At 35.2% G+C, this 19,868-nt stretch overlaps 1 protein-coding gene across 7 annotated transcripts in view; it reads right to left on the bottom strand.

The window, feature by feature from the left end:
* Positions 1–19,868, bottom strand: part of LOC138327320 (protein inturned-like) — a 45,825-nt gene that overhangs the window by 13,048 nt on the left and 12,909 nt on the right. For 2 of the 7 annotated variants that reach the window (XM_069273329.1, XM_069273332.1), the window contains exon 2: positions 5,445–5,683. In XM_069273329.1, the coding sequence (XP_069129430.1) occupies positions 5,445–5,566 (122 nt within the window). In that variant the 5' untranslated portion in view covers positions 5,567–5,683. Of the gene's footprint in view, positions 1–154; positions 1,621–5,444; positions 5,684–5,864; positions 5,990–7,346; positions 7,480–13,113; positions 13,204–19,868 lie in introns of those variants that run through there. The other 5 variants (XM_069273330.1, XM_069273331.1, XM_069273333.1 and 2 more) reach the window with 5 other exon arrangements.

Here is a 19,868-nt window from a genome sequence, read left to right as displayed (position 1 = left end):
CGGCTTTGTTGTTGTTCACACCGTCGATCCGCTCCAGTGACTCAGAGGTTTATTTACCGTGTAATCACGACAACGAGCACAAATTTTACAACCATAACGCAGTTAGCATCAAAATGATATATCACATACATGTCATATACCCATAATCACTTACTCTGACTTGCTAAAAGTTGTGAGTGTTCTGTCAAAACTTGTTGGGTTCCATGTTTGGTGACCCCTTTCTGTACCTAGGTCCCATTTACGCGGTGACGTTTCTCGGAGTGTATGACTTAGAACACCCGGTTCCAATCTAGGATCATAAAATGGCCCTATCCGCGTGTTGTGGGCCATACTTTGATGTTCCACACATCAAATGTAGTTAATACAACTTCGATTTTCACTCATTCACCTTTCCTTGTCCTCCATTTTGTTTACATCCGGGGATTTATTTTGATAAGGGGGTTCTTGCCTCATTTTGTCAAGAAGAGGACAAAGGGGAGTAACTGCAATTCACCTGCTTCACAATCCGTTAAAGTGGTTATTTCTTGGTATTTTAAACATTAATAAGCTTAAATCCGCATTGATTGTAAAGCGGATTTAGTGTGAAATATCCAAGGACGGAATAATGACATTTTAAAGAGTCAATTAAATTTACACAAGCATATGTTTACAGATCTAATTTAATTTAATTAGATTTTACTTTATAAACCCTTTCATGTAATTTATCACATACTACGCCTACAATGCATATAAACTGCATGTATTCTTACAAAATTATAGCAAAATTTAAAGTCAAATTTGGGGGAAAGAAAGTTAGCGAAGGTTACTTTTCATTGACCTTCTTTATATTTGATACAACATTTAGAAATTATAAGGCAGTTTTAAAATACGCAGGTGACGATGCATGTGTCGTGAACTTAGTTATAACAGATTCTATATTTTACATATCTAAATCGATATCTTCATTTTTAACATAAAATATTATACATGGGCATGCGTATGCTGAATTAATACCGAAAATTATAAAATCACTATTTAGCAATATGCAGTATATGAATTAATTATAATTAAGTATCTGTTGTACAACGAGTTACCTCTCTTCTTCCGTGAAAATAGGATATACGTTTGTGTAGTATTTAAAAGGGTTTGCTGTAGGTTTTCCAAATCCCGTAACAAGATTATGAATTTTTAAATCAAATTAAGCGCAAATTCATCGGTAATCCAATATAAATGTTTTTGACAATATAATAAGTGTAAAGGCACGAAACAAAAATTAAATTAAAAGTTTCTATAAAACATTTAATAGCATAAGAAAATTGATATCGAAGGTCTAAAATGAAGTTACAACACCAAGCAAATATATTGGGTATAAATTAAAGATTCTCCGGGTGAGTTATTATTGTTCATGACTGTATATAATGTACCAAACGAACAGGGAGAAATTTATTATGGTAAGGTTTTCTGCCGAGGATTTATCATACTATAAACATGCAGTTTACGGACACCCATTTCTAATTAGTCCTACAACCAGCATTAGTATTGTCGGAATACACCCAACATGTATATTTTTGCTGTATTCGACACTGACGGAAAACAGCTCTACTTTTTCATTTACGATTATTGTTTGAAAGTTGAGCATGTTTAATGAACATTTTATTACGAATATTCTAATAAATGTAACACTGTTAAATATAAAAATCATATTATGTATGGTTTTTTTTTTATTAGACTATTTGTTTTCATTTTTTTTTGGTAATGTTGCAGAATAAAACGAAGCTCGCAATTTTTGTCTTTCTTAATCCTCGCAAAATACAGCTTATAATTGAAGACACTGATCATATATTATATAAATATCTGTAGTTCATTATCTTTTGTTTTATTTATATTGAATTCATAAACCAAATATCATACTAATATAGTGTACTGTCATGAAACCTATTTACCTCGAATCAGCTATAAATTCGGGTGTTCTGGATTTTGTCCCACAAATTCCATTACAATAGCCATGTAAACATTGTGGTATATAGTATTTGCCTTTACTGACTGACTGTCTGTAATTTGATCCGAACAAAGGTATTAATTACAAGTCATATATTTGTTGTATTAGTTAAATGATTGACCTTCGAATTCCAACTAACGGTAGTAGTAGCTGTGACTTCGACCCTGGGATCTCTTCAAATGTACACACGGGGTCTCACGCCCTCACGCGAAGTGGCGCGGGAAACATTGCACGGAACAATACATCGCTGTATACATGTTTGCTATGGCAAGTAGGTACGACAGTGTTTGACTTCAAGATAATGTTAGACGTGATCGTGCACTGCATGTAATTTCACTTTGTTAAACGTCAATATAAGTCGGTCATTGTTTCGTAAACATGTAGATAGCTTACTTATAAAATCCCTTCCGTGTGTAAATTACACCACAAGAAAAATATGTTTCAAAATCTTAGAAATGGATAATAATTCTATGTGACATTAAAAGGTATTAGGAACAAACTAAAACACATGGCTGAGGGAAAAAATATATCTAATAATATCTTATATAGATCTAATAACAAAGATGTCAGCTCATACATGGTCAGATTTTGACAGATAAACTTGTCAAAACAGAGATTATAACATCATCGATCTAGAAATCCATATCGTCACCTACAAAAAGACTATGCACACAAACTTATCGAAATTGCTCTCATAATAGATATAAACATGACCTATAGAAAACTTGTTAAATGTTCTGGAGTTTGAGAACGGTTATCACATCGATTTAGCTATGTTTCATTGAGGGAACAATTGGCAAGTAGCTCTATCACAATGAGACAAAACGAACGCACGGTATCCATAAACAACACACGTACAAACCAAACATATTGTAATCCTGTACACAGCGGAGACATCTCTAGTCGACATTTAATGATATAAAATGTTAATATGAAAATACTTAAGCTTCAGTTGATATAGAATGAAATTAACAAGACCATACTGTACACGTCGTCTGTCATATACATTAGGAATGAATGAAATGGAAAATGGAATTCGATATTATCAATAATATCTAAAAATGTTTTTGACGAATTTGATGCTATACATGTAGGTTTATAGGGCAGGATAATGCATAAAAAATAAGCATTATCAAATATTTTTTCTTAGCATAATTTTCTTCACTGATGCGGTTTTTCTGCATTTTAAGATCAATTATGGATGTCATGCAATTTGATAACCGTAGTCAGGTAATTAATCACTGGGTTTTATGCTGCCATCACGGGGAGAACCCGTACCCGTTTTTCTGCTGTTATTATGCATATATCTGTCAGGAGGACAGAGATCTTTAGAGGCGGAGCTGTATGGACAGCGGATGTATGTCATCAAATAACACTGTTTAATTAATTTTCCTCGGACAACAACTTGTCAATTTCACAATACCACGAAAAGCGAAATCTATCGGGAATAAGTCATTTCTGTGAGCACGGCTGTGGTAATGTATAAAAGTGCATATGTCCCGTATGTGTGGTAATTGGTTATCACATCGGGCGTTCACCAGGTGCAGGGGTCCTATTAAAGAAGAAAGTCTAAGGAACACGGGAGACAAATCCTCTGGTCCGTTGTAATCTGATAGGAGCTGAAATGAGTTGCCAACAGAAGCAGAACGTCTATCTATAACAGATCTCGCGTATTAATTCCTCTACCGACACTTGATTACACCAAAAAACATAGTTATGGACTGAACAGATAAGTAATTATCACTTTTCATTGAGGGTCTTCCTTTCTCTGGTAGACGTACGTGGTCATAGTACCAATGGGGATTGTAATTGGTCCATATATAGTGTATTATTGAATGTACAAGGGATAGTTCTCACAGTCCACACCTGTGTTAAATCATCCACGTGCAGCTTGTATAAGAGTCACTTCGTACATATCCAAGACGATTACAGTAATACATATATGTATCTGAAGGAATCAACCCAAACTTTGCATGTTCTCCAGAAGGACAATACCAGTTCTCTAGGTGGCAATGCCTTTGTATATCGTTCTTTGGGGAAAGGAATCTGAACATAATACAAATGTGATTGGCCACTCACTCCACAGGAAAGCCTTCAAGATTAACACGGCACATGCTCCACTGCTGTCAAATTGTGATAGATAAATACATGTAGCTTTAATTAGCTCAATTACAATTTGATCCAAATAAAACAGTTGACAAAGAATGCCAACAGAAGTCCTTTCCCATCATCAATGTATGCACACGAAGTCAGTACCAAACCGTGGTTCGGATGGCAAGTTATATGGCCATATTATATCTATTTGTTGAATCTAATCGGGTAACTGTTGATTGTGTTGTTGCTGATGCAGCCACCATATGTTGTGGTTTACGACAATAGTTCTTAGATTAATATCTCCGATGAGATGTTAAGAAATGCCAATCCACCAGTATCTGATATGTGTATGTGGGTTGTAGAAAATAAGTTGTTGGATTAATAGTGTTCTAATATACTAATACTTTTTGTAAATGTAGGATCTACTATACAAGTGGAGTCTAGTTAGCGCGTGAATCACCAATATAGACATCCTCGACATTCCAGGGGTTCCGATCACTTACGATCTCTACACCCCTGGACTATTTCATAGTTAAACTGGAGGCAACAGAATAGAACAGGTAATTTAGTCATTTGATGTTCATCAAAAGAGTCGTATAACGGTACACTGTGGTTGACTGTGTGGCTTTGATGTAAGGCATCTCTCTCTCTGTACTCTTCAAAGGAAATCTTTGCTAGCCTGTGATTGGTCAAATGCTTTCCGCTGAGCTGCCTTCAATTTCACTATGAGATAGTTCCGGGGTGTAGAGATCGAAAGTGATCGGAACCCCTGGAGTATCGAGGATGCAATATAGGATACAGCAAGAGAAGCTGAACTAAGACTGATCTCATTGTCTGATGTCATGTCAGGTAAACAGTTCCGTGTCGTCAGTAGTAAACTAAGCTTGGTTGATTGTGGTTGAACAGAATCTACAAACTTACTATACTAGTGTAATGTACACAGTCTGTGGGACTTCCTGACTTTACCTACATTTGCGAGAGACAGTAGTCTTATAAATTATTCATGTGAATAAATAGAACCGAGACAAAAGTTAATATTTGTCTTGTTTCGGTTTCTCTCTATTGTTGCAAGCCCTAAAACAAATACATGTAGTATAAAAACACGAGAAACTCTTATCTCCCTTAGCAAAATGTGATATATGTTCAAAGTCCATAACATTTTCATAAAAAGAATGCTGAACATTTCTTCGAAGAGTCCAAATGTATTTTCAAGTTCCTAACCTTCTTACGTTCGGACAGATATTTGACATACGAGACCAAGTGCATTACCTTTGCACGAATTCTTATATTTAGGATAATATAACACATATTTCCTTACTTTTGTACGAATTCCAACATTAAGGATAGAATACTATAACACACATTCCCTTACCTTCTCGAGAGAATGCTACGAATTCCATCAAAATCATCCAAGTTGGATCTCCTCCTGTACCTGGAGATGGGAGTTTTCAGACCAAACATGCTGCGTCTGAAAGGTGTCCGGTTAGGGGCCATCTAGACCTGTGGTCCGTCCTCGGAAGACAAGAGGAGTCGTCTGCTCTGTCCACTAGTAACTGGTCTAATGAAGGTGTAGATCGAACGCTGTTCCGTGTACCATTGTGTCATTTTCCTCTGGAAAGAAAAGAGATATTGTTCTTTGATACGAAACACGACACATTAAGTTTTTTTACTCAAATTTGCTTTGCCACTTTGGGGGTAATTTTGGCCGTCAAATGTCCTCATTGGATAGAAGTGTTATGCACGAAACTGTTACACTATCATCACGCGATATTTCGTGGCCTTCCTTACCTACCCGACTACCACACAGGTAATTACTCTAGGCCAATGATCGTCTGGATTTACGAACGCCTGGACGGGCCGCAATGTACACTACCAAACAAAGGGTTACTTCACAGTCTCTCCTAACTCCCATCCCCTTACCCTACTCCGGAACAGGACGATGCTTCCTCTAACCACACAAACACATAATACACGGACGATTTCGCCACGCCATGAATACTTGTTTGTTTATTTTTGTGAAATGTGATAGGTCGCATTAAGTTTCATTCATAAATTTGTCAGCGTTATTTATGTTATGGAATCACTCTCTGTTTGGACAAATATGTGACATTGTTGGGACTATGATAGCTAGGTGACACTGCGGATAAGGCCGCTTTTGTTGCGGTATGAATTACACAATGATAAGGCCCGGTTATTTGGAAAGCCATAGGGAATCAACAGATCTTTACAAAAGACTTTTAAACAACTGTAACAAAAACGAAAGGCGATCACGCTGGGTCTGATCCTAGAGGCGAAGTTTGGAGCGAGGACGGACGCCATGGTTGATAATCTTGCTCATAAAACACACAATTTGTTATGATGGATTGGGAATTATTTTCTATCGAGATCTAATCGTGCATGTCGGTAAGATATCCAGATACTATCTAACATTATCAATCACTATCGTGATACACGGTAGACAGTAGTCTATTCACTGGAGTTCAGCCTTGATATGATGTTACTTTTCTACCCCGACACGAATGACATGTTTGTATAAAACAAGATTTCTTTCATTTTCCTCAAATATGACTGCGACACTACAGGATTATACTAAACACACCAACGATATTCAAGATAGAATTTTTCTGCTGCAACTTTTTTGTCGTACTTTCTTTATATTTCATTTTTTTTAATTTACTGACTACACAGCTGCTTGGTTTTTATAGTCCAAATTGACGAAGAAAAAGAAAAAGACAGAACACGGACTTTGGCATTACTACTATACAGTTCCTTTAAGCAATATCATCCATCTCGAACCATAGGCATCATAAACAAAACATACCAACTATACACTCTTCACAATAAAAGAAATGGTATTTTGTCTATTCATGCCAGTATATGCGTTGATGTTTGTGCTTAGATGCTAAGAACGTAATTAATTAATAATTGGAAGCGAATCCTCCAATCAAAATGTTCGGAGTATGGATGGAAAGAAGCAAAACTTAATGAATCGAGAGTTTAGAGAAAAGGGTTTATCAGTTTAGACAATTGAGCAGCTTCTTCATCAATATACAGTACAAAATCAAATAACTTAGTGATTTTCAACTTCAGTTTAAAATTGCCATTTCATTTCATTAAAAATATGTAGTTTCTTGATATTCTAGTAAATTTGTGATTTAAATTGAACGATTATGTATATTTGTATTTACCATAACTGTCAAGGAGAATAAAATATATCAACATGTTTTAGATAAAGATAAAACAGTGTCATTGGTTATAAGAAATCAGCCCTTACCGTTTTATGTTTATATCCCACATCAAACAGACCACAAAGTTAGTATGTAAACCACAAGTGCTAGTTTAACTATCTAGTGAACGCTCTCTCACTGACAGGATGACACCGACTGTCAATATACCTTATTTACAGAGAGTAGTAACAGAGAGTAGTAACTCTCACTTTAGCAATGCTGACGATACGACTAGATTACTATCTCCAAATGTAATACAAAATGTTGAAGCAACATGATACAGGAATGTCCCCTTAAAAGTCTTGGAATGTAAAGTATCATTTGTCTAAAACCACTGTCTTTTACACAACAATACCTCTAGTAGCACTGAAATAGAAAGTTAGCCTTTGTCTCAGGTAAAACTCACCCCTTCACACCATAATAAACTAAGAAATCTTTTTGTTTGGTTTTGGTTTTAATGTGTATTGGTGAGACGAGCCAGGTCCGATTTGACACTAATCTTTGTATAGAGAAGATAATTTGTACATAGTTGGAGGCAATAACGAGCATTGTTTGTGATTCTCTACAAACCGTAAATACATGATCACTTACTTATAACGGAAAGTTGATTACCGTATATACTACCGCGGGTTTTAGGTTTCATTGGACAAATACCTCGCTGCTAATACTGTTTGTCATTGCTAATTAAGTACAGAAAGTATGGCTTTTTATTGTTTTGTTGTTCCGCGAGTACGAAATAGCCATTTAACAACCACGACTGGCAGAAAGGATCTCTATACAAAAGTTTAAAAGAAAATCTTTGGTATGAATAATATTGTATGTCTGCGGTAGTGACTTGTAAATACTGAAACTATAACAATGGGTATGTATTCAGGGACAGAACTGAGAGTGATATAGAGATATTTAGCTATTTCTTCATTAAAATTCCATCGATAGAAAGTTAGCTAACATATTCACCGAATGCTACGTTCAATTGAAAACAAAACTAAGGCGTTATGACTAAATACAAAAAGAAACAAATGAGAATGTGGTGATATAAACCAAACTTTGACAATAAAAGAGTTTACAATAGATACTAGTACATATTCATTATACATGATGGTGTGATTGTAAAACAACAAATACGTTTTATAAACTAGTCATACAGTGTACTGGAATTACAGCCGTTGTCACAGTTGTTAACACTGTAAAACCAAACACACCCTAATTAGAACATGCTATCATTCATTCGTGAAGAATACACATTTCATACATATTAACAAAAGCGCTGTATAGGTAACTATTATGTTGCCATTATGGCTTTCACAGCGCCGGGAATGTCAATCAAAGATTGCTGCCTCAATAAGAAACGAAACAAATTACATAAACATCAATAGGGACCAAAGTTCAATTTTGACATTTCTCTGCTCGATATTGACCGTTGTAGCATGCCTGTTACCGAGACATATCAGTAATATTGATGATAATGAGGTGTACATTGTGCAGTGAGTTCGCTCGCCTTCAGGTGTCATTGTACTTGACGGGGTCAACAGCAGGGTGTAACTGGCTATATAATACACTATATCAACACAGTTGTCACCTTTGTTTCACTTTCCTTTAATTTACTTCCGAAATGATGCATACCGTTACGTTAATCTCTAAGTGATGAAAAGACTGCTATACTGTAACAAAGGTGTGAGGTATTGCACCAGGGTGTTGGTGGGGTAATGTCACGACATAAGGCGATTAACAGGGAGAATGAGTGCAGCATGTGGCGAAATTCAAATTGTCCTCAGCGCATCTACAAAATCCTTTTAATGTAATAGAGCTGTTCATTACGTGATGTTATTACACTTTCTAATAGAATTATGTAATATTAATTTCACTTTTAAAGTGATTAGATTGACAAGCTCACTGTGCTATTTCTTGTGAGATTCTCTGCTACGTTTGCAGTTTTGCTGTCTTTTGTTGGATTAGGTATATCTATCAATACATTCCTAAAACATCATTATTGACTATTTGATAGCTGCAATTTATTTATTGCATCATTTACAAAGTATACCATTCTCAATTATCAAACACAATGCAAAGCTGAAATGTTTAATGCAAATAATTTTGAAATACATGCTTCATTCTATGGCGACTGTTTCGGAGGGGAAAAGACTGAATGAATGTGATGATTGAACGTATCAAACCGAATAATTAATGCCCTCCAATACAATGTCCATTGTCAAATGAATTCCTAGTGATACCCTTGACTTGACTATGACAGAGAAAGCTAAGTCGCCCAATCTTCCAGTCGTTAGGTTTTTGTAGAAAATGACATGATAGTTTTCTGGCATCAAAGCACTATGCAAATCAAAAGGTTGTAACGGAAATTGGTCTTTCTGTGAAAGACAGTCGAGTAGGGTCTATATCAAAGTTTGATACTGACATCGTTGATAGCACAGCAATCACAGGCGGTCTGTGTTAGGGAGGTAAGGAATCAATGGATCGATAGTCAGGGTGTATTCAGGGAGATAAGAGTGCTGGGATGATAATTTATTAAATTATCAGAGTATGAACACAACATATACATTGTAATTAATGCAGCAATGAAAGATGAATAATGATACTATACTTTCACAAAACTGTAGTCGTAAATAATTACATACACATCAAATAAATTTTAAAGTAGCGATGTCCTAAAACTCGGCAAATTAAATAAGCGCAAAAGGTTATAAATAAAAGCAATTTGGTACTAAGGTTCATTAAAATACGTAGGGGCGCTTTAGTACATAACAAAATAAAATCAATATCAACGAACTTTTAACCCCAGTTCGATTAATTATCTAGATCTACCACATACGTTTATGGTACATGAGTTTGTAGTATATAACTACTATGACCATCTACATTATATAATGTATATAGCTGTGCAAATTTTGTCATTGTAAATAAATAAACATCAATCCGTGCATAAGAGTGAGTATTAAAACAAAGGTCGTTCTTGTGCCTTCGGTCATTATTCAAATGTTTGGAATAAAAGTTTGTAAGGTGTATTTTTCATAATCAAGAAAGTGAAGTAATTGTAGATATTATGATAGCTCGTTGCATGGGATAAATTCATAAGTAGGCCTAATATGTGATAATAGGACATGAGGCGATACCATCGCTACCCCAGGGTCCGTCTGAGACCCGATACGTCGGCGGGTACACCTCCAAATATTCCGAGGTCAGACTAGTCTACTGTAGCAAAGCACCTTATAAATCTACCCTTTATATGCTTAATTGGTTACGATAATCTAACCTTTGACCTCTGCACATCAATGGCATCAGTGTTAACCACTCCAAAGTTAGAGATTAGTATATAGAGCTTAAATTGACATAGCTCGCATTTTTTATGTAGCTTATAAACTGCTAATTATATAAAGGTTGTACGAAGTAATAAATATTCACTTAAACTAAGCAATATAATGTTACACCATCAAGATTGAATGTAAAATAATTAAGTAATTAAAATTACTTTTAACTTGGTGTTCACGTCTTAACTGAAACAAAATCGTGTTTTAACTTAATAATACAGTATTAGCAAGGAATTATGTTAATTGACGCTATGTATTCCTAATGACGTTAAACGGTTGAAAATAACTTGCGTGCTGTGTAGTTGGGCCTTCATAAAAATCTTCTGTGCAACATATTAACTTTTAAACGTATTTAACTTGACGTACTCACCAATGTGTCTGTCTGCTTGTCCTGATTTTAAGTAAGTGACAGAAACTAGAATGATGTATGTTAATTTCTGAAAAATCGTGCATAATATCCAACCATTACATAAATCTGATGTAATGTAGATCCGTATTAATAAAATACAATTCAATTAATTTTCATGATATCCTGATGACCGAAATTATAATTCGTCTAGGATGGGTTGTCCTAATACTACACTGAAGAAGTTAATAGATAATTGATGCATAAAATTCTACTTATTTATAATCTTACGATGCGATTCGTCAGTAGTTTTACAAATTATATATTCATTAGAATGACTGAATACGTAACAAGTAGGCAGTTGCTGATAACTATTGCACAATGCTTATGAAATGTCGACTTGCTTGTTATATCACTATTTGGATATTAGCATAATTCACCGTGAATGTCTAAGCTAAATTTGAAATACAATTGCTGATGTGTTAACCCGGATTTCACGGAACAACAAATTTAATAAATAGTTGGATGGTGAATACGATTCCGTAGTAATTAATATACGCATCATTCTAGTTTATGACACTTACATAAGGATTTTCAGACAGGCGGATACACTGGCGACTATACCGGAACCAAATCAAACACTATAACTAAATACTACGATATATTGTCTTTCAAAGTCCAATAAACGGTAAAATACATGTGCTGTACATAGAATCGTAAACTTTTGATATTTTAGCACATCTAGCTATCATTGGATTATAACATCTTTAGATTGATTTAAAAATGAGAAAAATATTGATAGAAATTTCAAAGATAACTTTACATGAAGTTCTTAGGACATATGTAGGGCATGTGTAATATATAACTTAGTATTGAATACTAGTATTGGAGACACTTTGAAATAGTTTTTATATTCTCTTGTTTTTTGCGAGTATTTCTTATGTTGATTTCAATTATTTGTTAAGTTTCAAGTTTATGAATTTTATGAGGACAAGGTTAATAAAAACAGTGCAATTTATTTTTTAAAGAAGAGCAAGGGACGCACACCTATTGCCGTTATCTATAACAATAGCTCCAATGATATGGTTATGCCTCTAATTATATTTGTGTGTACTAAATGCACCGGGAATCGTACTTTTACCAGATCTGGTCGTTGATGCACACTTTACGACTACAACGCACCAGGTAACATCGACCTTGTGATATCTGCATACAAAATATGATACTACATACTTTCAGCTGTACTCGGAATAATATCACATTTCTCGCTTACAGAATTATACAGACTTACGTTTACACCGAATTGAATCCATACCCAAATCTGCCGGCCGTTTAGTAGTCCTTGGTACCCGTGTTGTGTGATATAGACTTTCGACATATGAACCAAATCAAGTACAAAATGCATGTAAAGTAAAACTAAGAACACTTAACTTACATATCCAACAAAGAAGGTAACCTTTTGCTCTATAAAGTTATCTTCAAATGCGATTCATTGATAAGCTGCATTTGAATGACATTTGATTAATTGAAGGAAATATGATAACGAAATTACACGGAACTTTGAAATAGAATGTGCAGATTTGGTTAAGGAAGCGCAGTGATAGATAATCGGGGAATTAATGAGGAGAAACGATCAAGCCAATCGTTGACAGCGCCCTATATCTGGTGACGTGTGAAGTCGCGTGTAAGATAAGGGGCTGCCGGAGGTCGATAAACATATTACGTCAACACGTAAAAAGGGAACAGTCATATCTAGTCATTGTCACGATCAGCATTTATGAATTATTTGAACGATTAATTACAAACTTAGATAAAAAAAGAAGCTACTGTATAACAAAATTTGAGATATAATTTCAAACACTAAACCGCCATATTGACATATTCACAAAATTTACAAACAGTTTTATAACACGTTATTTCACACAACGTAAAGCATATCATGCTATTTCTATATGTATAAAGTACTGCTTAAACCTAGTTGGGCTACTCAATGTTTATCTCACCTATCACTTATATAAAGCAGTAATTGTCATAGTTACCACCAACGCAATAAAGCATATGATGTAACATATAAAAATTCTTAATAAATAAAAACGTGTTACATAATTTATGTTCTTGGTTCAAATGCACCCTAAAATAACATACCTTGACATTCGAAACAAGCATTGCTACGTGCTTTGATCCCTTGTAAATGGCTTTATTTTCATATCTCACAGGAGGATAACTCGAAAAAACCTGTAAAAATATTGTATCGACATAATATATTAGCATATCACCACAGACAAACGATAGTGTGATGATATGATACCACGGTACATTAGCCATAGTGTTTTTGTTCGCTTTTACATCGCAAATCATTTGCAACACATTATCTTAGTTTAGTGCTAAGATCAATCTTATTAATAGCACAGAGATAAGTGTATGGTATAATGTTGGCTTTCATTACCCCCTTGATCATAATACAGTGTCTTAGATTTAAGTTTTCTTAGGCAATCAATAAAGATATAACTTTTTGAAACGTCATCTCCGATTGGCCAAGTCTAAAGTAGTACAGTGTAAGACATATATGCTCTGTGTGAGTCCTCCTGTGTGAGGACAATATTGTTCGGGGAGTTGACCCCAGAACGCCCCAGCCCTGGCAGCCCTGAGTCCTCCTGTGTGAGGACAATATTGTTCGGGGAGTTGACCCCAGAACGCCCCAGCCCTGGCAGCTCCTATCATAATACAGATGTGCATATAATTTTTTTGCGATTACATAAATATATATACATCCCTTTCCAGCTAGGGGAATAAAATATTTTTATTGTGAAAAAAGGAGACTGTTGATGTATTATCTTGGAGTCTGATGTTAAATCTAGCATTATCGTTCCTGTCTGACCATATATAGAATAGGTAACACACAATATTGTCACGCCCCATGTACCGTGGTGTGGTGACCGCCGCTGCCGGTATAGCCACCAGTAATAGTGTGTACATTGATCGTAAATGTTTGATGATGATCGATACGGACAGGTATAGATGGCCATTTGTGTCCGTCGTCAACAGGACTATGGTCTGGTCAGGTTATACAACCGCTATATGACTACTCCACACCAAACCTATTGGACACTCAACGCTGCCTTACAATCGCTGAAGCAATCATAGGAACTTTTTCATGGTGCGATGGTTTAAAATTAGTTATGTTGGTAAAATAGTTGTACATGTAGTAACCTATTTTTGTATACAATATATTTGTTTCTTTTACATTTTAAGATTACTGATAGAAAAATAGCAGCTTTCGTACGACAAATAAACCATGAGAAAATTTCATTTACAACATTATGGCACCATTCGGAAGTATTCTATTTTCGTATGTAGTTTAAAAATGAACATGTTTCGTATTTGATATGTCTTATAATTTTCTTCCGGTAACATACATCCCAGCTTTCTATGGCGGATGGATCAGAAGACGCTCATTCTTTAGCTACACCTGGTCATATTGTCATCGTGCTATATCACTTGTTTATAAGATATCATTATGTCTCCAATACGTTCCTACATATCATTGATTTCAGTTGAAATTGCGGTATTCTTTATTCTATTGTCAAATAGAGACCTCTTTAAACTGTAAATATGATCTCTGAATAACAATTGCCTTATTTAAATATTCACTGCTTATATAAACAGTTGTTTTATGTTTAATTAACACTAAAATTACTTAGTTCTGAAGCCAGCACTATCTATCTACAGCATCTGTAACTTGATAAAGTAAGTATAAACAATACCCTCGACATGGCTGAAATCCACACGGATACCGATTTCCGTACAAACACAGTATTTACACGGTTTGGCGACAAAACAATGTGCTCCATAGCCGACTGGAACATTAGACAAATAGCTGTATTCACCAGGTGTAATAAAATCTTTTGATATATTGATGCTGGTCTATTATAATGCTTTTAAGTTTATTTTAGGTTTAAAATTTTCAGTAAATCTTTCGTATTGATTTTTTGTAATTATCTTATATCCATGACGCCATGATAGTTATCCCTGGTACAATACTGACGGTAACCCGACAGTACCTGTGACCCTTTGTTTCTGTACTTTATAATTACCGTGAGACTATCAGGTGGTGGTGGCACCATTAATATCATCTCCACTATAATAACATGTCCATCATAAACAGGAAACATGTACCACATGTACTAATAGCCGCCTAATATAGACTCGTAATGGAAGGTCTCTATTTAAGTACATTTCGTGGAAGAAAACGTATATACCGTGATGTAAATCGAAGCGGGATATGTAATAAAATATGTAATACGTTACAAAGTATCAAATACTTGCTTATATTTGGATGGAATGAGGGATAATGTAGATCAAATTTAAATTACAAAAAAACCCCAAAGTAATTAACAAAATCACGTAACCATACTTTAAGCTGAAATTTATTTAATTGAAGGAAAATATTACAAATTGCGTGTAATGACAGAAACATTATTTTAGATAAAAGAATCAAATTGTTGCGGATTAACGTTATTTAAAAACTAAGTAAGAGTTTCCACTTACTTTTAAAAAAAATTGATGCAAATGCTTATCACCGAAGACTTATAAAGTGAAATGAAATGTTTAGTTTTACGTCCTATTAACAGCCAGGGTCATGTAAGGACGTGCCAGGTTTGTTGGTGGAGGAAAGCCGGAGTACCCGGAGAAAAACCACCGGCCAGCGGTCAGTACCTGGCAACTGCCCCACATAGGATTCGAACCCGCATCCCAGAGGTGGAGGGCTTGTGGTAATATGTCGGGACATCTTAACCACTCGGCCACCGCGGCCCCAAATGCTTATCACCGAAGACTTATAAAGTGAAATGAAATGTTATGATACAGTTACAACTTTTATATTTTAAGGCAGGTCTACTTACTTAGTCTATCACATATACCTTTAATATAAAGCTATGTATTTCAATTTTAAGACAGACCGAGAAAACTTAAGTACACATCACACTACATTTTCGATAAAAGTTAGACAAGTCTAAACAACGTTTTCTATCGTGAAAAGTTGTAACTTGTCAATACTACCATATGCCTTATCGTAAAAATATCTCATATTAAACAAAATGATCTCTCAAATAAAGGAAAACACATGTCATATTGATTGTACAAACATGTAAATAAGCGGTATCTAATCCATACATACTATTTGAATGAACATTTTAATATATAGCTTCCAAGTACGGGACCATAGGTCCAAGGTATCGCGCTTCACTGTATTATAATATCAAATTGATTTTACAATTCTACAAGGTACAATAAAATTTATTTAGTGTCGTTGAAGAAAAGGAAACACTAAATCTGATGAGCTATTATTTGCGACAAAGGAATGGATTATTTTCATCAAGAATTGATTGAGTACAATGCATTTACATCTATGATAAGTTATATTCAAATAAACTTACAATATAATGAACAAGTATAAGATAACATACCACAGTTGTCATGACAACAGAAGACAAACTTGTATTTTAATCCCACCTCTGCCTTATTTTCTTTCTTAACTGCTTAATCCATGAGAATTAGAGAAAGTTACCCTGAATGAGGAGTCACTCACTTCACTAAGGACGTGAGACGTATACGGCCTATAAAACCGTCAACTATATATGGACCAAACTAAAGTTATCTTGTGGCTTCCAGGATACCGCATCCATTTTAAACATTTTATTTCATTAAAGCTGTAATTTTGAGAGTGGGCGCAACTAGATTAATCAGATTTGTCCAACAATAAAATTTCACAAGTCTTTAACATCATAAAAGGTGAAATCTTGGCTACAAATTGCCATAGTCACCATCAAGGTCTAAAATAAGAAATATGAGTCTCATTAACGCTGAGGAATTCCAATATCTATAGAGAAAATTAATTACAGACTGACTTACCGGTGTGTGTTCGTCCAGTAGATGAGAGAGGTTGAGGGGCTATGGTACCATCACCTGTCACTGGTTACTATTTACAGTAGGCCAGAGTCACTCTAGGATCAATAGGGTCCACAGTGTACAATGGGATTGAGAGTGGCATTAGGGCAGATTCGGCTTCCCAACTCTTATTTACCTGTCTATCCGTCAAACCGAAAGTTTTCAAACCACTAGATTACGGTTTGATACAACACATTAATTCGTCGTCTCAAACAAAAGATTAATGGTGGTGAGTGAATAGAGAGAAAGGCTGGATTATCTAGAATCGACAGCCAGGTCAACAGTTTAGAGACAAAGTGATGGGCTAATACCATACATCAGCCACATATCGCCACGGGATAATTAATGGAAAACAAAGACCCGACACGCCTCCGCGTCCCTAACTCACTACGAAATATACCTACATCTCCGGAATGGCCATCAGCGACTTGTCACCATGTCATAATATATAGATTCGACGGATTAGGTAGATAGTATTTTAAGTGTGGTTCAATCGAACTTTCCACATATATTAAATAACAAAAACGGCCTAAAACATCACAGCTTAAGTAAAGAGGATAATGCTATTCCATGCCACAGCGTAATTCAGTAAAACATGTGAAAATATAAAACTGAAATTGTAAGTCCGTACCAATATATTGAAGAATATGATTATGAAAAGTACAGATATTAAAAAATGCGTCCGGAAGATCAAGCTTAGTATCAGAATAATGATGTCTCAAAAGGAATAGTGATTGTGCTTCTAATCAAAATATTACTTTGAAAGAATTATTACTTCAAGATCCCATAAAAAGTTACAATTATTACATATTACAAAGATAGCATATATTTGTTTTGTCGTTGTATAAACGAACAAAACCTACAATGCAACAAAAAAGAAGTCATATTAAAGGACAATAATAGGCCGCAGCTAGGCTTCTATAACTAACCCTTCTGGGTTCTTGACTATGTCGACAACGGTTTTTGGGTTCAAAACATGCGTTTAGATTGCTTAATATGTGTTTTCTTATTACACTTTGTCGATTCCGTGTTTACCGACCTAGCGAGAGGCCGAGTTATCCGGCATGTAACTCACCAGGACCAATGCCGATAATCTTAGTTTGATATACACATTTTAAATAGTGATACACTTTATCAAAGCTAATCCTATTCATCTCACGTTCGGATATGACAATGAGATAAAGACGGTGAAAAGTCGATTATAAAGGATTTAAAACAGAAACAGCGCTCCTCTCACCTACCTGCATCTACAAGGCCAAGTGCTTCTGGCATCAACATGGGATCAACCCCATTTGAAATATTTATGAGGCATGACCCTGCTTATGTGTTAAGCAATATAAATACGTGGAAGAGCTTATCTTCGCACCTGACACTGACAGAGACAGAAATAAATAGATCTATAAAGTTGGTGTTAGCATCACCACAAGTTACCCTCACCACCATTTATCAATAGTCTAATTTGTGCTTATTACTACTGCACGATTTATCAATCCTCAATGTTCCTAATCCTAATTCAAACAAAAGATTAATGGTGGTGAGTGAATAGAGAGAAAGGCTGGATTATCTAGAATCGACAGCCAGGTCAACAGTTTAGAGACAAAGTGATGGGCTAATACCATACATCAGCCACATATCGCCACGGGATAATTAATGGAAAACAAAGACCCGACACGCCTCCGCGTCCCTAACTCACTACGAAATATACCTACATCTCCGGAATGGCCATCAGCGACTTGTCACCATGTCATAATATATAGATTCGACGGATTAGGTAGATAGTATTTTAAGTGTGGTTCAATCGAACTTTCCACATATATTAAATAACAAAAACAGCCTAAAACATCACAGCTAAAGTAAAGAGGATAATGCTATTCCATGCCACAGCGTAATTCAGTAAAACATGTGAAAATATAAAACTGAAATTGTAAGTCCGTACCAATATATTGAAGAATATGATTATGAAAAGTACAGATATTAAAAAATGCGTCCAGGGGACTCGGAAGATCAAGCTTAGTATCAGAATAATGATGTCTCAAAAGGAATAGTGATTGTGCTTCTAATCAAAATATTACTTTGAAAGAATTATTACTTCAAGATCCCATAAAAAGTTACAATTATTACATATTACAAAGAAAGCATATATTTGTTTTGTCGTTGTATAAACGAACAAAACCTACAATGCAACAAAAAAGAAGTCATATTAAAGGACAATAATAGGCCGCAGCTAGGCTTCTATAACTAACCCTTCTGGGTTCTTGACTATGTCGACAACGGTTTTTGGGTTCAAAACATGCGTTTAGATTGCTTAATATGTGTTTTCTTATTACACTTTGTCGATTCCGTGTTTACCGACCTAGCGAGAGGCCGAGTTATCCGGCATGTAACTCACCAGGACCAATGCCGATAATCTTAGTTTGATATACACATTTTAAATAGTGATACACTTTATCAAAGCTAATCCTATTCATCTCACGTTCGGATATGACAATGAGATAAAGACGGTGAAAAGTCGATTATAAAGGATTTAAAACAGAAACAGCGCTCCTCTCACCTACCTGCATCTACAAGGCCAAGTGCTTCTGGCATCAACATGGGATCAACCCCATTTGAAATATTTATGAGGCATGACCCTGCTTATGTGTTAAGCAATATAAATACATGGAAGAGCTTATCTTCGCACCTGACACTGACAGAGACAGAAATAAATAGATCTATAAAGTTGGTGTTAGCATCACCACAAGTTACCCTACCATTTATCAATAGTCTAATTTGTGCTTATTACTACTGCACGATTTATCAATCCTCAATGTTCCTAATCACATGTTTTTTCTTCATTGGTACAGTTAATACAATGTAGCTGCATAGAAAAAAGGAGTATATGCAAACATCAGCCTAGTAAGAAAAACTACGGAGGTGAAATCGAGGTTTATGGATGTCACGTCGAGAGATAAAAT

This window comes from Argopecten irradians, chromosome 7, assembly GCF_041381155.1.
Source record: "Argopecten irradians isolate NY chromosome 7, Ai_NY, whole genome shotgun sequence".
Classification (NCBI taxonomy): Eukaryota; Metazoa; Mollusca; class Bivalvia; order Pectinida; family Pectinidae; genus Argopecten; species Argopecten irradians.
This window is presented reverse-complemented; position numbering and strand designations above follow the sequence as displayed.